The 25420-nt window shown below is 34.7% G+C and overlaps 1 protein-coding gene and 2 long non-coding RNA genes across 3 annotated transcripts; 1 reads left to right on the plus strand and 2 right to left on the minus strand.

Moving 5' to 3' along the window:
* The first annotated feature begins 34 nt into the window (after positions 1–34).
* LOC146899784 (uncharacterized) lies at positions 35–4014 on the plus strand. Its single transcript, XR_015021868.1, has 2 exons — positions 35–2461; positions 2513–4014. It is a non-coding gene; the product is annotated as an uncharacterized LOC146899784 (long non-coding RNA).
* A 1728-nt stretch (positions 4015–5742) lies between these two features.
* LOC146899785 (uncharacterized) lies at positions 5743–10950 on the minus strand. The gene is made up of 2 exons (XR_015021864.1): positions 10470–10950; positions 5743–8905 (listed from the first exon to the last, which is right to left on the minus strand). It is a non-coding gene; the product is annotated as an uncharacterized LOC146899785 (long non-coding RNA).
* Positions 10951–11834: 884 nt separating this feature from the next.
* LOC146899786 (spermidine synthase 2-like) lies at positions 11835–18160 on the minus strand. The gene is made up of 8 exons (XM_085733560.1): positions 17715–18160; positions 14851–15068; positions 14382–14486; positions 13924–13996; positions 13588–13658; positions 13320–13478; positions 12277–12403; positions 11835–12168 (listed from the first exon to the last, which is right to left on the minus strand). The coding sequence occupies exons 2-7, from the start codon at positions 15001–15003 to the stop codon at positions 12371–12373; spliced, it is 594 nt and encodes a 197-aa protein (XP_085589686.1). The 5' UTR covers positions 15004–15068; positions 17715–18160; the 3' UTR covers positions 11835–12168; positions 12277–12370.
* Between the last annotated feature and the right edge of the window lie 7260 nt (positions 18161–25420).

Consider the following 25420-nt stretch of genomic DNA (forward strand, 5'->3'; position numbering starts at 1 on the left):
CTTTCATCTTTCCTCGAATCAACTTTACCTTCTCTGTAGTCTGTTGAACAATCTCTGGTCCTAAAACCACACTCTCACCTGACTCGAACCAACATAAAGAAGTTCTACACCTTCGACCAAATAAAGCTTCGCAAGTTGCCATACCAATACTCGAATGGTAACTATTGTTGTACGTGAACTCTATCAACGGTAGATGACTATCCCAAGCTCCACCTTGCTCAAATACACACACCCTCAACAAATCTTCTAATGATTGAATCGTTCTTTCCGACTGACCATCTGTTTGTGGATGATAAGCTGAACTCAACCTCAACTGAGAGGCCCAAACCTCTTGCAAGCTCTTCCAAAATCTCGAAGTGAATCTCGGATCACTATTCGACACAATACTCGACGGAACACCATGTAACTTCACAATATTATGAATATAAATCTTCACTAACTGAGCTACTGAATAATTGATACTAATCGGAATAAAATGTGCCGACTTCGTCAATCTATCGACAACAACCCAAATGGAATCATGCCAGCTTGAAATATTCGGCAACTCATCACGTTTCAACTTATACACCAAAACAACTTCCTCAAATCATGATACATCTTTGTAGCTCCCGGATGGATACTTAAGATACTTCTGTGTCTTCCTTCTAAAATCAACTTTTTCAATTCATCATTATCACAGATACAAATCCTGCCTCGTAATCTCAACACTCCTTGATCATCGACCTAAAATTTACCATCTGTAGCATGATTACTAGCAACCATCAATTCTACAATTTTCACATCAACTTCCTGTGCTTCTTTGATACTCCTCAAGAAATCATTATTAATATTCAACATACCCACTGCACACTCTGAGGTGCCAAAACACAAACAAAACTCGAGTCTCTAAACTGTTTCAGTAATTCAAACTCTTTCACCATCATAGCCAACATGCGCAATATTTTCCTACTCAAAGCATCAGCAACACATTAACTTTACCCGGATGGTAATTCAAACCAAAGTCATAATCTTTCAACAATTCTAACCACCTTATCTGCCTCAAATTCAATTCTTTTTGATCAACTAAATATTTCAAATCTGGAACCGTACAATAGTATATCCAAATTTTCAACACCAAGACCACAACAGCTAACTCCAGATTATGCGTCATGAATTCTCAACTGTCTTGAAGCATAACAACTACTTTACCATCTTGCATCAACACACCACCCAAACCCAACTTGAACACATCACAATATACAACACAAGGTTCATCTGGCTTCGACAAAATTTAAATTGGAGTTGTCATCCACCACTTCTTCAGTTCCTTGAATCTACTCTCACACTGAGCATTCCTCACAACGCCTTACCTTTACAGATCAACTGAGTCAATGGAAGTACCAACTTCGAAAACCCATCAATAAATTTACGATAATAACCACCCAAACTCAATAAACTTCTAATCTCGGTAACCAACTTAAGAGTCTCCCATTTCGATATCGCATCCACCTTCGACGAATCTACAACGACTCCTCTATCAGAAATAATATGGCCAAGAAAACTTACTTCACTTAACCAAAATTCGCATTTGAATAACTTAGCATACATCTTCTTTTCTTCCAACACCTGCAGCACAATCTTCAAATGTTCTGCATGCTCTTCTTCAGTCTTAGAATCTCTGTTGTCAAACGCGGCCGCTCCCGGCGCTATCGCGGCGCGGAGCGGCCAAAAACAAAGAGCCGCGTCACAACGCCACCGAGTCACGCGTTTGTGGAAAGCGGGTTTCGCGGCCGCGAAATCGCAAAGCGAAGCGGGTCAATAGCGGTTCAAAGCGCCCGCTTTTCCGGATCTGAGCACAAAACGACCGGATCTGAGTTTTTTGTGGTTGTTTTCGGTTAGATCCGGTGACAAAACGATCGGATCTGAGTTTTTAGTGGTTGTTTCCGGTTAGATCCGGTGAGATCTGTAGAGGAGGAAGAGGAAGGAGAAGGAAGAGGAAAAGGAAGAGGAAGGAGAAGGAAGAAGGAAGCGGGTTAGATGAAGAAAAAAGATAGATGCAGTTTTCATCCAAGATCCACTCTGTTACAACGATGATGCAGTTTTTATTTTTTTATTGATTTAAAAAAACACGTTTAGTCACGTGAATGGCTGGACATGCAATTAAGGTCCCACAGCTGTAACCCACTACTCCCAATTACTAATAGTTAATGCCCCACAGCTATAACCCACTACTCCCAATTACTATTATTTGTCGTTTCATTCTCTATTCAATTCAATAACTTTACATTCCTTTTTTATTTTCAATAAATTATTAATAATTAATTGCTAATCTGATTTAAAAAATTCAAACTCATAATAATCATAATAATAATAATAATAGGGTAATGCTAATGTGATTTAAAAAAGTCAAAATCATAATAATAATAGTTTTTAAATTAATAAGTATATACAATTAATTTGTTTCTTAAGTACATTGCTTAAGGTATTTTAATATTGTTTTTTAGCATTATGGTATTTAAGAATATTATTTAAGGTATTTTAATATTGTTTTTTAGCATTATGGTATTTAAGTATATTATTTAAGGTATTTTAATATTTCTTTTTGAACAATATGATATTTTAACATTAAAAGTATTTAAGTATAATAGTATTTAATACTAAAAACAATTAATAATTTTTAATTTTTCATTTATACTAATACCAAATATAATTTTTTTTCATAATTTCTTGGTCCTTTATTAATAATATAATTTTTAGTTTTAGGGACCGCGTCATGTAATAGCCCCCGCGTCGCGCCCGCATACCGCGCCGCGTCAATTTTTGGGGTGGCCGCGTCGCGCCGCGTTTCCGCTTTGACAACTATGCTTAGAATAAATCAATATATCATCAATAAACACAACAACAAACTTATCCAGAAAAGTATGAAAATATTCTGTTCAGATATTCCATGAACACACCAGGCGCATTAGCAACACCGAAAGACATCACATTATATTCATAGTGTCCATATCGCGTCCTAAACGCTGTCTTCTACATATTTTCATCCTTCACCTTAATCTGATGGTAAACTGACCTCAAATCATTCTTACCAAACACACGTGCACCCACTAACGGATCCCTCAAATCATCGATCCTTGGAAGTGGATACCTATTCTTTATCATCACCTTATTCAACTGACAGTAACCTATACATAATCCTCATGCTACCATCCTTATTCTTAACCAACAACATCGGCGCTCTTCAACCTTGCCAACTCAACCGCTGACATACGGTAAGGAGCCATCGTCACAGGCTTCGTACACGGAACAAGATCAATCGACAATTCAACTTTCCTCTCCGGCGGCATACACTTACTGATGTGCCGATAAGATCAAACAACAATCTCTTCAGGAAACCTTAGGAAATCGTCACACGATCTGCAACTTAACACTCACTGCTTGATTCTCAAAAGACAGTGACGCCATCAACAAAAACATCAAAATTCCATCACATGCTAACTGCTTCAGCTGCTTAGTAGACAAAACTCTACTCCACATTCTTCTTCAGCGGAAGAAAAACACACCGACTTACTAAAACAATTAATATGAATATGGTTGTACTCCAACCAGTTCATACCAGGGATTACACAACAACAACAAACAGGGCAACTCAAATACAGTACAAAACTGTAATACGATACAACGCGACTCTACTACTTGGCCGGACGGACCGACCTGCTCTGATACCAATTGTAACACCCCGTTTTCCCAACTTGAAAATTTCGTAAAAATTATCAGAGTTTAAACATCAGAAACGGAGCATCACATTCATCAATACATCATTAATCAACAATCATAGTAATAGAAATTACTATTTATTAAAACAACCTGTCTTTATAAACTTTAATAATCAAAAACAGTTGAATTTAGTTTACATCATCTTATAAAATACTTAGCACAAAGGCTACAACTTAACATCTTCAAAAATAGTCTTCACAAAATACTTCAACATTATTATTAAAAGAAATACGTAACAAGGAACAAAATAACAGAAAATCCCCATCCCGTTACGTATCAGAGCATCCTAGACGACACAACGGAGAAGTACTCACAACAACAGCTAGTCTTTAGTACATGTACATTACCCACGGTCGAGGCAACATATACGCAGAAGGGGTGAGATTTCACAATCATTATTAGCAAATAATAATTCATAAAGAATAATCAACAACCTATATAAATAATATTCATTTTATATAACATCCATCTCTTCATCTTTCAACTTCAAAATAGCAACAACAACATCGAAACAACAACCATAATATCATTACTTAACCACATTTAATAAGGTTAAGGTAACCATCAACATAATAATAACAGCTTTATATAACATCAATTGCATCATCAACAGCAACAACATGTCAACAGCAACAACATCTCAATAGTCATCATTTAGTTAATATATTATGACAACTCCACATCACGACAACAACGACTCAACACGACGACGACAACGACTCAGACGACTCAGCATGCTTGTGGTACCACCATCACAAAGGTCGGTTCAGTGGACGGACCTGTCGGGCATTAAGCCCCCATCTCTAAGATCATAAAAGATCTGTCAGGCATAAAGCCCCCATCTCTAAGATCATAAAAGATATGTCAGGCATAAAGCCCCCATCACTACAACAACACGACAACGACAACGACGACAACGACGACAACGACAACATCAACAATCCACAACAATAAACAACAATCAACAACAACCAACAACAACTTCATTTTTAATGTTAAATTCATTAACAATTATTCAACAATAATTCATCACATCCAACCAGTACTTACTGGAACAATAATTAATTCAACAACATCTTTCATTCAAGTTCATCTCACTTTATCACTTTTCCAAACTATTTCCATTTTCAAATCAAAACAAGTTAAACTCATTAGACCCTTTAAACAAGGTTATTTCTTTCATAAAAACACCCCTAAATGATTAGGATAAAGTTCCTACACTTTGGAACAAGTTTAGAAATGATTGGATTAAAGAAAAATGCATTTTAAATGTTCCTAGTCTAACAGGATCGTGGCACGTTGGTTTCCCATCGTGGCACGATTTTTCCAGAGTCAAAAACACTGAAATTTCTGGGTAAAATCGTGGCACGTTCATCCTCCATCGTGGCACGTTCATAGCTTGACAGACAACATCAGATTTTCAACCCTTACGTTTTCGCGCATAAAAATCAAACCGTTAATCCGTTTTCGATGCCGTTTTCGCCTACGCGCTCCTGAAACTTAGATCTATCATGATCTACTGAAAAATTCATGTTTCAACCACCCAAAAATAGTTTTCCAAGATCCCACATAATCACTTATTTCTACAAAAACCATCAACAAAACAACTTAATTCACATCACAATTTCATGATTATGAACACCCAAGTTATGAATCATCAACAACAACATATCATATCATCAACAACATCAATTAAACTTGATTTCACCACAATCAACTACCCAAGCCTCTAAATCACCAGGAATCAACATCTAAATGTTTCTATGACTAATTAACATCTTCCTACCTCAAATTACACCAAAATTCACTTAGATCTACCATTTTTAATGATTTTGACCTAACCCCCAAATCCTAAAACTACCCCAATTGATTGAACTTCATGAATCAAAACTTGATAAAAATGAGAGTTAGTCCCACCCTTACCTTAATTGACAAGATCTGAGCAAGAATCTTCAATTTTCTTCTTCTCTTCTTCCTCTTCTCTTCTTTCTCTTCTTTTCCTCTTTCTCTTCTCTTTCCTTTCTTCTTCCCGTGTTTTCTTTCTTTCTTTCCTTCCTTCCTTTCCCTCTTATAATATTATTTTCTTTATAATATTATTTCTTTATACTACAGTCCACTCACAACAGGTCTACTCAATTGACGGTAAAATGTCCAATTATAACCCTTCGAACACCGAATTCAATTAATTATATTTCTCTACTAAATATAGTCTTCTACCAAATAATAAAATCACCCAATAAAATACCAACATAATTAAATAATTCTGACGGGCGTTACAATTCTCCCCAACTTTAAGAATTTTCGTCCTCGAAAATGTACCTCAGTCAATAACTCTGGATATGACTTCAACATCTTACTCTCCAATTCCCATGTCAAACCTTCACCAGCCACTCATCCCCCAAACGACTTCCACAGGAGAAAACTCATTGCCTCACATCTTCTTCACTTCACGACTTCCGATCCTTACGGTAATATCTCAATCGTAAGATTATTTCTCACTTGCACATCATCTCTTGGAATCACATGAGATGGATCCGAAACATACTCCCAAAGTTGCGACACAAGAATACATCATGCAAATTCGAAAGATTTGGTGGTAAACCCACTCGGTAAACCACCGTTCCAATTCTTTCTATATCTGATACTGACCAATAAACTTCGGAGTCAACTTCTTTGACTTCCATGCACAGCCAACATCCGTCACCGGAGTGACTTTCCAAAAACACATGGTCACCCTCTTGAAACTCAAGGTCTTTCTTATGCTTATCATGATAACTACTTCGTCGACTCCGCGACGCTTTCATCTTTCCTCGAATCAACTTTACCTTCTCTGTAGTCTGTTGAACAATCTCTGGTCCTAAAACCACACTCTCACCTGACTCGAACCAACATAAAGAAGTTCTACACCTTCGACCAAATAAAGCTTCGCAAGATGCCATACCAATACTCGAATGGTAACTATTGTTGTACGTGAACTCTATCAACGGTAGATGACTATCCCAAGCTCCACCTTGCTCAAATACACACACCCTCAACAAATCTTCTAATGATTGAATCGTTCTTTCCGACTGACCATCTGTTTGTGGATGATAAGCTGAACTCAACCTCAACTGAGAGGCCCAAACCTCTTGCAAGCTCTTCCAAAATCTCGAAGTGAATCTCGGATCACTATTCGACACAATACTCGACGGAACACCATGTAACTTCACAATATTATGAATATAAATCTTCACCAACTGAGCTACTGAATAATTGATACTAATCGGAATAAAATGTGCCGACTTCGTCAATCTATCGACAACAACCCAAATGGAATCATGCCAGCTTGAAATATTCGGCAACTCATCACGTTTCAACTTATACACCAAAACAACTTCCTCAAATCATGATACATCTTTGTAGCTCCCGGATGGTTACTTAAGATACTTCTGTGTCTTCCTTCTAAAATCAACTTTTTCAATTCATCATTATCACAGATACAAATCCTGCCTCGTAATCTCAACACTCCTTGATCATCGACCTAAAATTTACCATCTGTAGCATGATTACTAGCAACCATCAATTCTACAATTTTCACATCAACTTCCTGTGCTTCTTTGATACTATTCAAGAAATCATTATTAATATTCAACATACCCACTGCACACTCTGAGGTGCCAAAACACAAACAAAACTCGAGTCTCTAAACTGTTCCAGTAATTCAAACTCTTTCACCATCATAGCCAACATGCGCAATATTTTCCTACTCAAAGCATCAGCAACACATTAACTTTACCCGGATGGTAATTCAAACCAAAGTCATAATCTTTCAACAATTCTAACCACCTTATCTGCCTCAAATTCAATTCTTTTTGATCAACTAAATATTTCAAATCTGGAACTGTACAATAGTATATCCAAATTTTCAACACCAAGACCACAACAACTAACTCCAGATTATGCGTCATGAATTCTTCTCATGAATTCTCAACTGTCTTGAAGCATAACAACTACTTTACCATCTTGCATCAACACACCACCCAAACCCAACTTGAACACATCACAATATACAACACAAGGTTCATCTGGCTTCGACAAAATTTAAATTGGAGTTGTCATCCACCACTTCTTCAGTTCCTTGAATCTACTCTCACACTGAGCATTCCTCACAACGCCTTACCTTTACAGATCAACTGAGTCAATGGAAGTACCAACTTCGAAAACCCATCAATAAATTTACGATAATAACCACCCAAACTCAATAAACTTCTAATCTCGGTAACCAACTTAAGAGTCTCCCATTTCGATATCGCATCCACCTTCGACGAATCTACAACGACTCCTCTATCAGAAATAATATGGAACAAGATCAATCGACAATTCAACTTTCCTCTCCGGCAGCATACACTTACTGATGTGCCGATAAGATCAAACAACAATCTCTTCAGGAAACCTTAGGAAATCCTCACACGATCTGCAACTTAACACTCACTGCTTGATTCTCAAAAGACAGTGACGCCATCAACAAAAACATCAAAATTCCATCACATGCTAACTGCTTCAGCTGCTTAGTAGACAAAACTCTACTCCACATTCTTCTTCAGCGGAAGAAAAACACACCGACTTACTAAAACAATTAATATGAATATGGTTGTACTCCAACCAGTTCATACCAGGGATTACACAACAACAACAAACAGGGCAACTCAAATACAGTACAAAACTGTAATACGATACAACGCGACTCTACTACTTGGCCGGACGAACCGACCTGCTCTGATACCAATTGTAACACCCCGTTTTCCCAACTTGAAAATTTCGTAAAAATTATCAGAGTTTAAACATCAGAAACGGAGCATCACATTCATCAATACATCATTAATCAACAATCATAGTAATAGAAATTACTATTTATTAAAACAACCTGTCTTTATAAACTTTAATAATCAAAAACAGTTGAATTTAGTTTACATCATCTTATAAAATACTTAGCACAAAGGCTACAACTTAACATTTTCAAAAATAGTCTTCACAAAATACTTCAACATTATTATTAAAAGAAATACGTAACAAGGAACAAAATAACAGAAAATCCCCATCCCGTTACGTATCAGAGCATCCTAGACGACACAACGGAGAAGTACTCACAACAACAGCTAGTCTTTAGTACCTGCACATTACCCACGGTCGAGGCAACATATACGCAGAAGGGGTGAGATTTCACAATCATTATTAGCAAATAATAATTCATAAAGAATAATCAACAACCTATATAAATAATATTCATTTTATATAACATCCATCTCTTCATCTTTCAACTTCAAAATAGCAACAACATCATCGAAACAACAACCATAATATCATTATTTAACCACATTTAATAAGGTTAAGGTAACCATCAACATAATAATAACAGCTTTATATAACATCAATTGCATCATCAACAGCAACAACATCTCAACAGCAACAACATCTCAATAGTCATCATTTAGTTAATATATTATGACAACTCCACATCACGACAACAACGACTCAACACGACGACGACAACGACTCAGACGACTCAGCATGCTTGTGGTACCACCATCACAAAGGTCGGTTTAGTGGACGGACCTGTCGGGCATTAAGCCCCCATCTCTAAGATCATAAAAGATCTGTCAGGCATAAAGCCCCCATCACTACAACAACACGACAACGACGACAACGACAACAACCACGACAACGACAACGACGACAACGACAACATCAACAATCCACAACAATCAACAACAATCAACAACAACCAACAACAACTTCATTTTTAATGTTAAATTCATTAACAATTATTCAACAATAATTCATCACATCCAACCAGTACTTACTGGAACAATAATTAATTCAACAACATCTTTCATTCAAGTTCATCTCACTTTATCACTTTTCCAAACTATTTCCATTTTCAAATCAAAACAAGTTAAACTCATTAGACCCTTTAAACAAGGTTATTTCTTTCATAAAAACACCCCTAAATGATTAGGATAAAGTTCCTACACTTTGGAACAAGTTTAGAAATGATTGGATTAAAGAAAAATGCATTTTAAATGTTCCTAGTCTAACAGGATCGTGGCACGTTGGTTTCCCATCGTGGCACGATTTTTCCAGAGTCAAAAACACTGAAATTTCTGGGTAAAATCGTGGCACGTTCATCCTCCATCGTGGCACGTTCATAGCTTGACAGACAACATCAGATTTTCAACCCTTACGTTTTCGTGCATAAAAATCAAACCGTTAATCCGTTTTCGATGCCGTTTTCGCCTACGCGCTCCTGAAACTTAGATCTATCATGATCTACTGAAAAATTCATGTTTCAACCACCCAAAAATAGTTTTCCAAGATCCCACATAATCACTTATTTCTACAAAAACCATCAACAAAACAACTTAATTCACATCACAATTTCATGATTATGAACACCCAAGTTATGAATCATCAACAACAACATATCATATCATCAACAACATCAATTAAACTTGATTTCACCACAATTAACTACCCAAGCCTCTAAATCACCAGGAATCAACATCTAAATGTTTCTATGACTAATTAACATCTTCCTACCTCAAATTACACCAAAATTCACTTAGATCTACCATTTTTAATGATTTTGACCTAACCCCCAAATCCTAAAACTACCCCAATTGATTGAACTTCATGAATCAAAACTTGATAAAAATGAGAGTTAGTCCCACCCTTACCTTAATTGACAAGATCTGAGCAAGAATCTTCAATTTTCTTCTTCTCTTCTTCCTCTTCTCTTCTTTCTCTTCTTTTCCTCTTTCTCTTCTCTTTCCTTTCTTCTTCCCGTGTTTTCTTTCTTTCTTTCCTTCCCTACTTTCCCTCTTATAATATTATTTTCTTTATAATATTATTTCTTTATACTACAGTCCACTCACAACAGGTCTACTCAATTGACGGTAAAATGTCCAATTATAACCCTTCGAACACCGAATTCAATTAATTATATTTCTCTACTAAATATAGTCTTCTACCAAATAATAAAATCACCCAATAAAATACCAACATAATTAAATAATTCTGACGGGCGTTACATTTGGTCAACATACTTAGATTGCAAAGTCTATGTACCAAAGGAAGGTGTTTGGAAGAAAAACAAGGGAAGTTTGTTTACGTGTAACAGAAACTTGAAATTTGACATGCCAGTGTTACACAATGGAGCCGTATACTTCATCTCAGATTGTTTTCCTTACGTGGAAAAAGTTAGTCCTTATTTTAGGCCGTATATTATGGCATACAATTTTGAGAATGGAATGACAACAATGTTGAGGGTGCCGAAAGAAGCAAGGCAGGGTTCAAATGATATAAGTTGTTGCATGGAAATTTTTAATTTGGGGTAAAGTCAGCGGTTCAACTCAATCTATTTGTCTGGTGAGATTAAGGAAGTGTGTGTTTACTGTATGGGTTTTAACAAAGTATGAATCAAGTTTGTGGAAAAGGATTGTGAAAATCAGGGTGAGAGCAATGTGAGGGATGGAGAAAGATCATATTGTTACCGGATTTAATGTTTTAAATGGTGATCTTTTGGTGTTTACCACAGAGAAAGGTTTACGGCTATATCTTGAGCATGAATAATGAGAACTATATGAGAATCAAAGAATATGTGAGCATGAATGTGAATCTAGTACTTTTATTACTTCTTATTCGAACACACTTCGCACCTGCGGTACAGATGAAGCTCCATCTTTGTTGCTTCATTCAACTTCATTCAAGCAACAACCAAAAGCTATTTCAATTTGAGGAATGTCAATAAGAGTATATGTTGTAAACTTGTAAAAAATCATCATCTTAAACTGTTTGACGTTAAATATCTCACTGTATAATTTTTCGTTGTTTGAGTTTTGTGTTTTTTGTTGTGATTTGTAGCATTGATGTCAAAATCACATACCTAGACTTTCAATCTCATTGCTTATTTAATAATAATACAACGTGATACCAAATGAAAGAACATTTGATACCAAAAGCATTCAAGACACACAACAGGCAGAGATCATAAAAGAATGCATCTCAATCTCAAAACATGTGTAATTTTAAAAGATAAAACAGATAAAAAGCAATCAATTTCATTGAACAAATTTTTTATCTATCAGCTAATCATAGTCAACATAGGGGCGCAGTCATGTTTACGAGGAAAATTATTGCTAAATAAATCCAACAACTTTGTCATTATCCTGAAATAAACAGTTACTTATCAAACTCAAATTTAGGCACCAACTTATTCCATGGTCCGTTGATAGATGACCAATCGAGTAAAAGATATGAATGATGGACTTCAACAGCCACATGAGCTGCTTTGAGCTATTAAGAATCTTCTCAATTTTCTTTGGAACCAATCTTCCTCTTCGCAAACGACGGCAAACAGAAAGCTGCAGTATGAATCTGGGATTGAAGGCAAAGATAGATATAAGTATAACCAAAAGATGAAGAAAAGAATTAGAAGTTCTGAAAAGAAAGAGAGAAATGCAAAAGATGGTTGGAGCAACATACCTCAGAGTTGTAGAATTTGAGAGGTCTTACTGACTTCTGACATTCTTTTTCAACCATAGGATTCACTGGATGCTTGAAATCAACAAGAGGTCCCTCAGTTGACCAAAGCATAAAACCAATCATCACACTATAATGAAAAAATGAAAGAAATATTAAGATGGATTATCATATACATTTCGAAACCTCTACACAAAAGAGTAGTATACAACATTGTCAAGTAATCTAAAACCTGAACCTCCTAGAGGAAGTAAAGACAAAAAACGATAAAAAGGCAACAAGAGGTGTGCATCAGTGTTGTTAAATAGCGACTAAAGCACTAGTATTGCATACTGGGATTTGAACAAATCAGTAATTTTCCAAGATAGGCTATTTAATACAAAATACTGTGAAATATATACAGATGTTATAGAATTAACGTGTAGTGGAATTCGAACAAACCACTGTCCTCTGCGATTCACAATTGACAACACCGGTCTGCATTTGAATTTTGCTTGAGGAGATTTTAATTTCATATGGCCGTTTTGTGGTATAATTAACATGCCTATAAACTCCTTTAAAAAAACAATACTTATAAACTTAACTTGTAAATAATACATAGGAGTATGCCTTACCATCATTAAAAAAACACAGGAGTATACCTAGCAGAACTCAAACAGGAAAATAGATAAAATGCAGTCAAGTTTTATATAGCTCCGACCATATCAGGGTCCTCGGAGGGTCAGACCCGTTTTGGAAAAGGGTATGTTACAGATTGTGTTGTCAAATTGCCACCATTTATGGCATGGCGTATTTTTTTACCAGGTGCCATAGGTCGCAGCCCCTATTGTATCTGCCATAGACCGTAACACATTAACACCATGTTTATATCGTGGATTTTTGGCTTCTACCGTAACCCGCCATTTGCCATTGATAACACCTATTGTGGACATTCTTATCTTTACATTTTCAAACATTTGCAAGAGGCCGATTCTATGACTTGAACATGTGATTTTAGTAGCCAAGATTTCTCTTCTCAAATAGGTTAATAGATTACAAAAACATACCTTTGGATATGTAGGAGCTGTAGTCCAAGCATAATTGACAGAGCCTTTAAAAATCTGACGACAATTGGACACAATGTCCTCAATTATATCCATATGAAGCCATATACTTTCAGCCTGAGTGCACATAACTTCTCCTGGAAGAAGAGCCCTTGCCACTGACTGAAAAAAATGGCTTTTCGAAAAGGATATTAAATATAACATTAACATTCTTTAAAAGTTTAGATCACTTAGGATACTAAAACTGCAGTGTATCACACATGTAGCATACCAATAGGGTCAGATAATCCACTATGACTGCATCATAAGATCCTTCTGGAGCTGCCTTAAAAAATGCAACTCCTAGACCATTGTGAGAAAAGCCATCATGAGAAGAACATGACTTCTTAATGAGGACTAAAATAATTAGAATTTAATTCATATAAAACCATCAGTGTAAAGATTTTTTACTCATTCAATCAATTACAATCGTCACATCATTAAAAATGCTTGGCTTTTATCGCAACTACTTCTACAGTCACACATGCTTGGTTGTGATTTAACGATAGTGTAAATTTTTTTACGACACTGTAAAATTAAACACAGATATTAGTGTAGGTGATCGTACCATCACCAATGCGAAGAGTCACATGTGGATCGTTAAACCCTACTGCAACTTCAGGGAAAAATTGTTTGGAAACCTGCACAAAGTCAAGACTACGATATTTTACATACTGCAACTAAAAGTCACCGAGCAATAGAGACTATACTTTTTAGACTGACTGAAAAAGAACAGAACAAAAGTATTCAATTTCCTTAAGTAGAAAATCCTACATCAAATCAAGAAAAATTGGAAGAAAAAAAAAATAGAGAACTAATTGTATGTAGAATATTAACTTGCCAGCAAGATAATTTAGTCAATATTTTATATTGCGATCCTGGTCACAGCCGCGTTAGGATTTTTAAAATTGCAAACAAATGAGGTTAACATTACGGCCGCAATCATAGTTGTGAACCACAATTTAAAATCATGTTATTTAGCTTAGGTTAGAGACATAATAATAAAATTTTGTGTGGCATACTCACTTCAACAACCATATTGTCAATTTCACAAATGTCTATCTTTTCAATTGAAGAATGACGTGCTACTTCTTGCAGGACTCCACCATCAACTCCACCACTAACAAAAACCTAAAACAAAAAATTACAGTGAAAATGAAGTTCATTGACTAATTGTCTGTCAAAAAAAGTTTAGCGACTAAGCATGAAATATAGACATAAGTCCAGTTTGGATAAACAACTCAATTAAGCACTTATAGTATAAGTTATTTCTATAACAAAAGATAAAATAAAGTCAAACTACTTTGATATAAAATATAAGCCGTTTTTATAAGCAATCTCCATAAGTTTTCTCTAACAACCTCGCAAGTGTTTATGCCAGCAAATAAGCTCAAACAGACTAATCGAAACAGACCCAATATACTCTTTTTTTTTTTTTTTACAAGAACAAACTCGATATACTAAAAATTTATCGACTCAGAGAAGTATAAATGACCTTTTTGGGGTTAGAAATAGAGCAAAGAGGAAGATGAGTGATCATTTCTTGGTAGGCACATTCGTCCCTTTCTGTGAGTCCAAAACAAGAACCTTGCCATATGTTGATGACTGCAGAAGACATCATGGTGTTACAACTTGCAAGGAAGACCATGAATTTCTGGTAATTTGACTTTCCTTGAAACAAAATCTTTTCTATCTTCAAGGAGTGAGCTTGTCCTGCAAAATTACAACAGGAGTTCAATTCATGAGTTTTATTACAAAAAGACAAATCCAATAACCGAGTTTATTTGGTTAAAAAGATTACTGTGTGCAAATTTTTCTAAGGATTTTGGCAATGCTTTGGTTTTTTTTTCTTGGTTTGGATGCCATAAGATGAACTCAAATATATCCATTGCCGATAAAAAGATAATCTAAAGATATTCTTTTGTTACTAGTAAACACAATTTGTTACCAGTAAACTAGACCAAAGACAATGGTCCTAGGATTGGTATAAGATAAAATACAAAAATAATCTAACAAATGAATATTTGCTCGGTACATGCACTTTACTCGAAAAATATTTGTGATAATTGCATCTAGTCATTTAACGACACCTTAACCATAGAAATCTCCATGCCTTCCATACTCCATACTTATAGGAAGGAAGAAGGATTATATGGTGGTCATGGTATATATTTGCTTCTTTGATTGCACAAGGTGTTGGATTTGCCTTTTACTGTATTGCATCACCCCCTATATATATATTTATATAGGGAGCGTATCCGGTGAGAACTCTTATTTAATGTGAGAAATAAGAACAATTATTTACATCCATTAAATATAATAAATGTCTTAGATTAAACTTTCATTAGAAATATAATGTGTTCTCTCCTCCACTCAATTTTCCCTCTTGCCTCCTTCCACTATCACTCCGTCAACCCTATTGACATCCCCTTCTGTACGATACTTACAAACCGCACGTCTTTGTTTCATAGCACCGCCAGATCTAAGCATTGTATGGGTTTCAGAATTTGCCTAGTCCTAATTCCTAAACAATAGTCAAATATTGAGTATGCAATTTGATTACCATGTAGTTAACTAATTTGAATATTTGGCCAACCTTCAAAAGATTGATGCAAATACCTATAGGCAATAAATGAGACAGATGATATAGACAACAAAATTAAATCCCCAAATCAATTTCAAGTTGTGAAACCTGTTGCTGATCAATAAAAAAAGTAGGAAAGGTTTTCCTTCCTTCTATTATAATCTTCTTGTCATTGTTAAGCTTTAATTTACAACAATGGAAGAAAGGTATAAGCGGTTCAAACGAATAGGGAAGACAAAAAGTGGAAACGATTTGGTGGACGGGAGAACACGAGTTATATTTTTATATAAATTTAATTTAATGTAACTTGTTTTGAAACACCCCTATTAGAAATTACCTAGATATATCTAGCATGTGTGTTAAACTTGGCATTTGATACATTAAAATTACAATAATAAAAATTTCCTTTGAATAAGATATGAAAATTCTCGTCTTATACATCTGAAATAATACCACTGATGTGAACTTTATATGGTTCTGCTTCTTCATCACGAACCATTATGTCGTCTAATAACCTGAATATCTGAAATAAATAAAAGGGATTGGGGTGAGACAGGATGTCTCAGTGAGTTCCACCTATCCTAGGTTGTAGTCAATCTCAGGGAACCTAGGATTGTCATATGTTCGAAACTCAACTCATTTCGCATTTATACAGTCTTTATCATACATAACTGAGCGATCGAGGGTAACTAGGATCGATACCTAAAATACTATCATGATTATATGATAATGTCATATTCTTATTCATACACATACTCATTATCATAATCATAATTCTTGACTTAAAGTTCATGTCATTAATTATACATTTCACTGTGTCCATATAGACCACGTTATCTCTTCGTTATGGCGAACAGTAACTATTTCATTTTGTTACTATGAGCCGTAACTCAAAGGCTACGTTATCTCTTCGTTGTAGCCAACGGTGTTTTTGCATTTGTTACTATGAGTTGTACCTCATAGGCTACATTATCTCTTCGTTGTAGCAAACAGAGTTTTTTGTATTCGTTACTATTAGTCGTACCTCATAGGCTACATTATCTCTTCGTTCAAACGGAGTTTTTTGCATTCGTTACTATGAGCCGTACCTCATAGGTTACATTATCTCTTCGTTGTAGCAAATGGAGTTTTTTCTCAATTTTATTATTTTATATATTTTTTTTCTTTCTATAAGAATGTTAACTCATTTCAATTTTTCTTTCAAATTATTTCTGTAAGTATATACATCAATTGCCTTGCTTAGCATTTTATTGCTAGAACCAATTCATATGATAAACACTTTCATAACATTGATATCATATAAAATTTCATTCACATTATCATAACTTTGGATAACCATTAAAACCTCGTTTGTATTGAGTTAAAGTAAATAACACAATTTTAATGACATGATTCAAACTACCCAAAGGGAGAGTTAACTAACTAAAGGAATTCTCTACACCATTTAAGTCTCAAATAAACTCTTGTCAGCTTCATTATCGTTTTTCCGCAAAACGGTTTATTGCGGCTTTTTACGTCAACTTCAAGAAACCAAAATCAAACCCATTAATCAACCCTTATTGAAAGCCAAAATGCCAAGATAAACTTCATTCCACTCTACCAAACAAAACAACACCTTGTTTATGGTACTAAAAATCCCAAAACAAATTTATAGCAACCACACTACATCTTAACTACAATTAAAAATTCCTCCAAGATTCATACCAAATTTTTACTCTTATTTAAGAATCAAAACATAATTAAATACTAGATCGATGAAATTGGTGAGAACTTACATTTTTCCCAAATCTCCTCCTAACCCTCTTGACCCATGCTCTATGCTCTTTCTTCCACTTAATTTCAGGTTCTTAGTAGTTCCATATCACACATCAAATCAATCCACCAAAATGCTTAAAATTGCAAAAATTCACAAAGGTAAAGGAGAGGGAGAGAGTGTCGAATTAGAGGCATTTAACTTAAGATTGAAGCTTGGGGAGGTTAGGGATGGTGTTAAGTTGATGGGAGGAATGAGTGTTGAAAGGAAGTAAGTGAGTGAGGGAGAGTAACGACGAGAGAAAGGAAGGGACCAGTGAGAGAAAGAGTGGGAATGGGAAATGAGTTTCCCCTTTTTTGTCTTATATAAAAATAAAATAAAAATAAAAATATTCATAAGTGGAAAGAACATTTTTTTGCCCCTTTTTTGAACTTGTCTAAGAACTCATGCCAATGACGCAAACACTTGCTTACAAAGAAATATCAAGAGATCAAGAGACAAAGATAAGTTGAAAACGGAGTTTGAAGCTTATCAATATGTTCCAAAACAACATCACCTTCTCAACATGGGCGCCGTCTACGGTGGGAGACCTTGATAGGTCTCCTACCGGTGAGAGACCTCATTTTTTTTGTTTTTTTTTTTTTGCAAATTGAATGGAGCCATTGGATTAAATCCAATGGTTGAGTAAAAAAGGACAAAAATGATGCTTTTGTTATTTCATTCTTAAATTAGGGGTATTTTGGTAAAAGCGATAATAAATTTAAAATATTAAAATAATTTACCGAAATTTTTCGAAAAAAAATGAAATAATTTTTTAAAATTGAAATTTTCGTAAAAAAATGAAATAATATATCCAGATTTTTCGAAAAAAATGAAATAATTTTTTAAAATTGAAATTTTCGTAAAAAAATGAAATAATATATCCAGATTTTTCGAAAAAAATGAAATAATTTTTTAAAATTGAAATTTTCGTAAAAAAAATGAAATAATATATCCAGATTTTTCGAAAAAAAATGAAATAATTTTTTAAAATTGAAATTTTCGTTTAAAAATGAAATAATATATCCAGATTTTTCGAAAAAAATGAAATAATATATTTTCAAAAAAAATCAGATTTTTTAATGATTTTCAAAATTATATATTCCATTTTTTTTCATTTTTCAAAAAATTATATAATTTTCCATTTTTTTCATATTTTGCAAGGAAAAATAAAAGGAGGTCTCTCACCGGTAGGAGACCTATCAAGGTCTCCCACCGTAGCCTTTGCCCTCAACATGGTCGCGTAAAAAACGATGTCGGATTTCTTTATGTTTAGTTCTAACATGTAGCACATGTTTTTTTAGTTAAAATGACCTAGGTGTCAGTGTAAAAATTAAGCAATTGAATATTGTTTTGCACATTACTTGAATAAAAAATAAATAAAAGTCATTGTAATTTTTATGTGTAATGTCCTTAGTAATTATCAATTAAGTTACGCTTACGGGACGACTACTTGACAAAATAGAAAGCTATAATTTATGCGTATAATTTATAATTTTTTCACTAGGTTTATTTTTTATTTAGTTACTGATGATATGCAAAACAATATTAAGGGGTTATGGTGGATGCACATATGTCAGGGGTTATGGAGTGGGACGCCTGGGTGAGGTCCAGCTTACTCACCTTCAGTTTGCTGACGATACATTAATAATAGGCGAGAAATGTTGGCTGAATGTGCGCTCAATGCGTGCTGTTTTGCTTTTGTTTGAAGAGATTTCAGGATTGAAGGTAAACTTCCATAAGAGCATGCTCACATGCGTTAACATATCTGAGTCGTGGTTGGCGGAGGCGGGATCGGTGATGAATTGTAGAACGGGGCCGCTTCCTTTTTTGTACTTGGGACTTCCTATTGGGGGATTTCAGGAAACTGAGTTTTTGAAAACCGGTTGTTGATCGTATTGTGGCTCGCCTGTCCTTTTGGAACAATAAATTTCTTTCATTTGGTGGTCGCCTGATATTGCTGAAATTTGTTCTGTCTTCGCTTCCGGTTTACTTTCTTTCCTTTTTCGAGGCTCCCGCAGGTATCATTTCTTCTCTTGAATATATTTTTAAAACATTTGGGGGGGGGGGGGGGGGGGGGGATCATAGGAAAAATGCTTGCATAAATTGGGACTCTGTGTGTGTCCCGAAGGAGGAAGGAGGGTTGCGGGTCAGGAGATTAAGAGCGTTTAATTTATCTTTGTTGGGTAAATGGTGTTGGCGAATGGTGACAGACAAAGGGGGTTGTGGTATCGTGTTTTAAAGGCTCGTTATGGGGAGGTAGGGGCGGTTGATGGAAGGGGGCATGCATGATTCTATGTGGTGGAGGAAGATTTATAGTGTGTGTGTGTGTGGTGGTGGTGTGGGGGGGGGGGGGGGGGGGGGGGGGGGGGGGGGGGTTGGTGAGGGAGTGGGGGGCTGGTTTGATGTTAATGTCCGGCGGGTTGTTGGAGATGGATGTAACACCCCGTTTTTCCAACATAAAAATTTCAAAAATAAATCAGAGTTTCTCAACGTAAACGGAATGTTACATTTCTTTTCTTAAAATCGTAAACGGAATAAATAAATATTTATCCTTCAAAAATCCAACAACGTAATATTTAAAACTTCGCAGCGGAAATATTTCAACATCTTAAATAATCTTTGACACAAGGGCCTCAACATAAAATCTTGGTTCGACAATAATTCTTGAAAAGCTTCTGAAAATAATACGTAAGGAACAGAAAAGCAATAACAAAATTCTCATCCCGCTACGTATCAGAGCACCTAGGACACACTTGTGAGGAGTTCACTCACGACCGCGACTAATCTTGGTTACCTGCAAGCTATGAAGCCCAGATACGGATACCGGTACGGGTACGATACGATACGGGTACGGGAATACGCAAATTTTTCAAAATTTAGGATACGATACGGCTAGGATACATCAACAAAAATTTTATACTAAAACTTATATGTATGTAAAATAATTTAAGAAAATAAACATTGATTAAAAGAAATCAACACAAATTTTATCTAATGTTGATTAACTGAATCATCTCTCTCTCGTTACCTTCATTCACAAGAAGTATAATTTTAAGCGGTTCATCGAGAAACAATTCTAGTGATTCATATCTAAAATTGAATCATATATATCTCCACCGAATGTTTACAACATTGTCTCACTTTTTTACTCTTCATCTTTTTCTAGGATACGTATCTGTGAAGTATCTTATAAGTATCATTGGGTATCTGCGGAGTATCGGATAAGTATCCGTTAAAATATTTTTTAAAAATTTAAATAATTAATTCGGATACTTCGTGGGTGCGTATCCGCGAGTATCCGTGGAGTATCGGTATCCGATACGTATCCGGTACGGGTACGTCTCCGTTTTGGAGTATCCGGGCTTCATAGCCTGCAAGTTACCCATACGAAGAGCAACATTTTCAAGCAGAAGGGGTGAGATTTCACATTCACTAATAATAAGCATACAATTCTTCAACAGAATTTAACAACATAAACATCATCATCATATCATATTAATAATCATATAAAATCATAGCATCATCGTAAACAACTTCTTAATCAACTTCAACTTGACTATGCAACTTCAACTTCTTAAAACCATCTTGATAATGCAAATGCATGTGGTACCAATTCAGGGCATCAAGCCCCTAACATATTTGAGCGTAAAAAGGCTCTAAGGCATCAAGCCCCCAACTTAATTGAGCAAAAGCTCCAGAGCATCAAGCCCCCAACGTGATAGAGCAAAGGCTCCAGGGCATCAATCCCCCAGCATAATTGAGCAAAAGCTCCAGGGCATCAAGCCCTCAACTTGAATGATGTATGCATGGACTCAACAACAAATCAACAACTTCAACGACATCAACAACAACTTACAACTTAATGACATTGACGACAACAGCGACAACGACCACAACAACATCTTCTCATGATAATATCATAATTCATCAATTATAGACAACATCTTATATCACCATATTAAATAACATATACCTTCATATAATACTTCATCAATCATGAACAACATCATAAAACATCATATTCGTCAATCATAAACAACATCATATAACATCGTATTTAACCTTTCAAAAAAAAAAAACATCGTATTTAAACAACAACAATAATTCACTATGTATCTTTGTAAAAACATAATAAATTATCCACAACATATTTTCATGTCAAACCAAAGCTGCTGGAAAGATATCACAAATATCAACAACTTTCAAGTTTATACCAAAGACTAATTCAGAACAGAAACATGTGAAACAAACGCAAAAATATGAAACAGAGAATGTTGTCACCGTACAATTTCGCTAAGACCTCCTTGGAGTATTTTCATCATAACTCAAAAACTAAAAATCATATTCACGTCAAACCAAAGCCACTAGAAAGCTAACAAAATTATCTAAAACTTTCATGTTTACACCAAAGGCCAATTCTGTACCGATCAATACCAGTTTCCATTTTAAATTCGAAAAGGTTGTGCAGAAGTCCATAAATATTCACTGTGACCTACGTGCAGTAATTTGACCATAACTCAAGTTCTATAAATCATTTTGACATCAGACCAACGACATTAGAAAGCTAACATCCATATCTACAACTTTCGTGTTTACACCTAAGACCAATTCCGCACCGATCAATACCAGTTTTCATTTTAAAATTTGGGGCAGAGATGAAAAAAAAATCAGAAAAAGCAACTTATATTATCCAAACTTCACATTCATTCAAAATCATCACAATCAACAACAACATAACATAAATCATCAATTGAGCATAATTCATCAAGTATCCAAATACATATACCAAGAGCATGCACTTTCATCATGAACAATTCATTTATCAACAAATTAACATACCCAAACATATCACTACAACTAGAGCACGAATTTCATCAATTAAATTGCAATTCAAAACCCTAACTTCTTTAATCATCAAAATAAAACAACAACAAACATGTTAAACCCTATTTCAGAACCATATACTTATGATTAAAGAAGGTTAGTCCCACCCTTACCTTAGATTAATTGACAACAATGTTCTACAGACTTCTCCTTCTCTGACTCTTCTCTTCTCTTCGTTTCTCCTCATTCTCTAGGTTTCTCCTCTTTCTCCCAAAAACAGTTTGCACGTAATCCTTATTTTCTAACTCTGACTCTCCTATATATATATAAATCCTTAACCTACTTATTTTCCCTTATTTCCAATTCTGCCCCAAAGCCTCATTATTCTAAATAATTATATTTTTCCACTAAATATATTCTTCCACTAAATATATTCTTCCACTAAATATATTCTTCCACTAAATGACACATAATAGTATATTTCATCAAAATATATATGTATATAATATTTTAACACCAAATAACAAATATATCTCTACATCAAATAACAAATATATTTCTACACAAAATAACAAATATATTTCTACACCAGATAACATATATATTTCTACACAAAATAACAAATATATTATACTAATAAATACCAACATATAACATAACAAAATATCACTCAAAAAATATATAAACTAAATTATAAAAAGACATCTAATCTCAATAAAATAAATAAGTAATAAAATAGGGCTTTACAATGGACGCACAACCTTATTTTGGTTCGATAATTGGGCCGGGGAGACGCCTTTGCGTTTCAAATCCCCTCGACTCTTTGATTTAGCCATAAATAAGGATTGCACGGTGGAGGAGATGGAGAGACTAGGTTGGGAGGGGGGGAATGGCGTGGGTGTGGAGACATCGATTGTTAGCTTGGGAGGAGGAGAGTGTGAGGGAGTGCTATGCTGTTTTGCATAACATTGTCTTGCAGGTTGATGTTAATGATACTTGAAGATGGCTTTTAGATTCTGTGCATGGATATTCGATGCGGGAATCCTACCGCTTTATTACTAATTATGGTGAACAGGTGGATATGAATCTTGTTGATGATGTCTGGCATAGATATATTCCTATGAAAGTGTTGTTGCTTGTGTGGCATCTTTTGCGTAATAGACTTCCTACGAAAGATAATCTGATGAGGTGGAGCGTCATCCATGTTAACAACTCGGTTTGTGCAACAGGTTGTGGAGTTACAGAAACAGTTACTCACCTCTTTCTAGATTGTGAAATGTCATACGGCTTGTGGCTTCATGTATGGAATTGGGGTAGGTTTATTAGTGGTTCCTCCAGGCTAGATCCGCAATCATTTCACTCAGTTTTTGTTTATGGCGGGGATGCTGCGTGGTGCCCATTTATTTTTTAAGGTTATCTGGCTTGCTAGCGTTTGGGTTATTTGGAAGGAACAGAATAATCACATCTTCAATAATACAACGACTACTCTGTTTGCTCTTATTGAGAAAGTCAAGTTATATTCTTTTTTGTGGTTGAAAGCAAAACATGCATCCTTTAATTATTGTTATCATGACCGGTGGAAACACCCGCTACCTTGTATGGGTGTCTACTAGTGTTTGTTATGGTCTGTTTTGTTGGTGACTCTTTCTTTGGCTCCTTGTAAATTGTAAACTTTTATCGGTGTTGTTCTCTTGCACTCCTTGTGCTGGGAGGAACACCGTTGTTGTTAATATATACCCCATTTTGATTTGTGCAAAAAAAAAAACTTCGACATTTACTATAATCAAATATTTTTGATAAATAAGTTCTTTTTTTTTATAGGAATAAATTAATTTCTTTTAATAGGGTCAAATATTGGTTTTGTCAAAAAAAAAATGTCAAGTATTGTTTCTATTGTACTTGTGTTGTTTCTATTTATTTGAATGACATTTATTTAATTTTTAATGTATAAAATTGCAAATATAATAATTTAAAGTAAATGATAAACTTGAAATATATATATATATATATATATATATATATATATATATATATTAAAGTCTAAGTTAGTAAGTGTGCACCTTTTTATTTGAAAAACAAACCATTCATATTTTTTCTTTAAAACTATTAAAAAAATATTTGTTTCGACACCATTATGTTTCAAACACAACACGAAACAACTCAAATAAAGATGATTTAAGTTTCATGAAAACTATTGTCTCCAAGTCAAAAATCATGAAAACTATTGAAGAATACAATTTTCTCAATTTCTAGAAAATTAATTTCCGAAACATTGTACGTACCAGCACCTTTTTTTTTTTTTTTTTTTTTAAGGACATATTAGCACTTCTTGTTGAGCATGGTACAAATTAATTTATTAAAGCCATTGAATTATTCAAGAAACAGACATGTTTTTCTTAGGGACATACATGATTTAACAAAAAAGAAAAAGAGAAAAAAAAATCGTTGCACAGAACAAAATTGACCATGACATTATTTTAGGGAATATTAAGAAGAGAAATGATATTTTTTTTTTGAAGAAGAGAAATGATATTTTGACAACCACTTTTTGACAACTTTTGGACAACTTTCTCTCTCATACTCACATGATGTTGTTATTCTCTCTCTTCCTTTTTCTCTCTCCATTGTTTTTGACCAATAAGAAGTGAGAAAAACAAGGTTGTCAACAAAGTTGTCATCAAATGGATGTCAAAATATCATTACTCTATTAAGAAACATGTTTTGATAAAAAAGTGTACCTTACAAGGGTGACCTAGCATACAATACTAAAAAAGAAAAGAAAGGAACACACCCGCATGATCAGAGTCACAAACATGAATTGGCCTTTCATGCATGAAAAGACGGCTAAGTATTTAAATTTAA

Source organism: Medicago sativa, chromosome 8 (genome assembly GCF_051527215.1).
Source record: "Medicago sativa cultivar Bolivia chromosome 8, Bolivia_mono, whole genome shotgun sequence".
NCBI classification, from domain to species: domain Eukaryota; kingdom Viridiplantae; phylum Streptophyta; class Magnoliopsida; order Fabales; family Fabaceae; genus Medicago; species Medicago sativa.

What these genes read in the sequence shown, in the direction of transcription:
- LOC146899786 (XM_085733560.1), bottom strand. Translation starts at nt 15,003, where the DNA reads ATGGTCTTCCTTGCAAGTTGTAACACCATGATGTCTTCTGCAGTCATC. An exon ending in TTGACAATATGGTTGTTGAA is followed by an intron (nt 13,997 to 14,381) that starts GTGAGTATGCCA and finishes GACTTTGTGCAG; the next exon opens with GTTTCCAAACAATTTTTCCC. An exon ending in TGGATTATCTGACCCTATTG is followed by an intron (nt 13,479 to 13,587) that starts GTATGCTACATG and finishes CATTTTTTTCAG; the next exon opens with TCAGTGGCAAGGGCTCTTCT.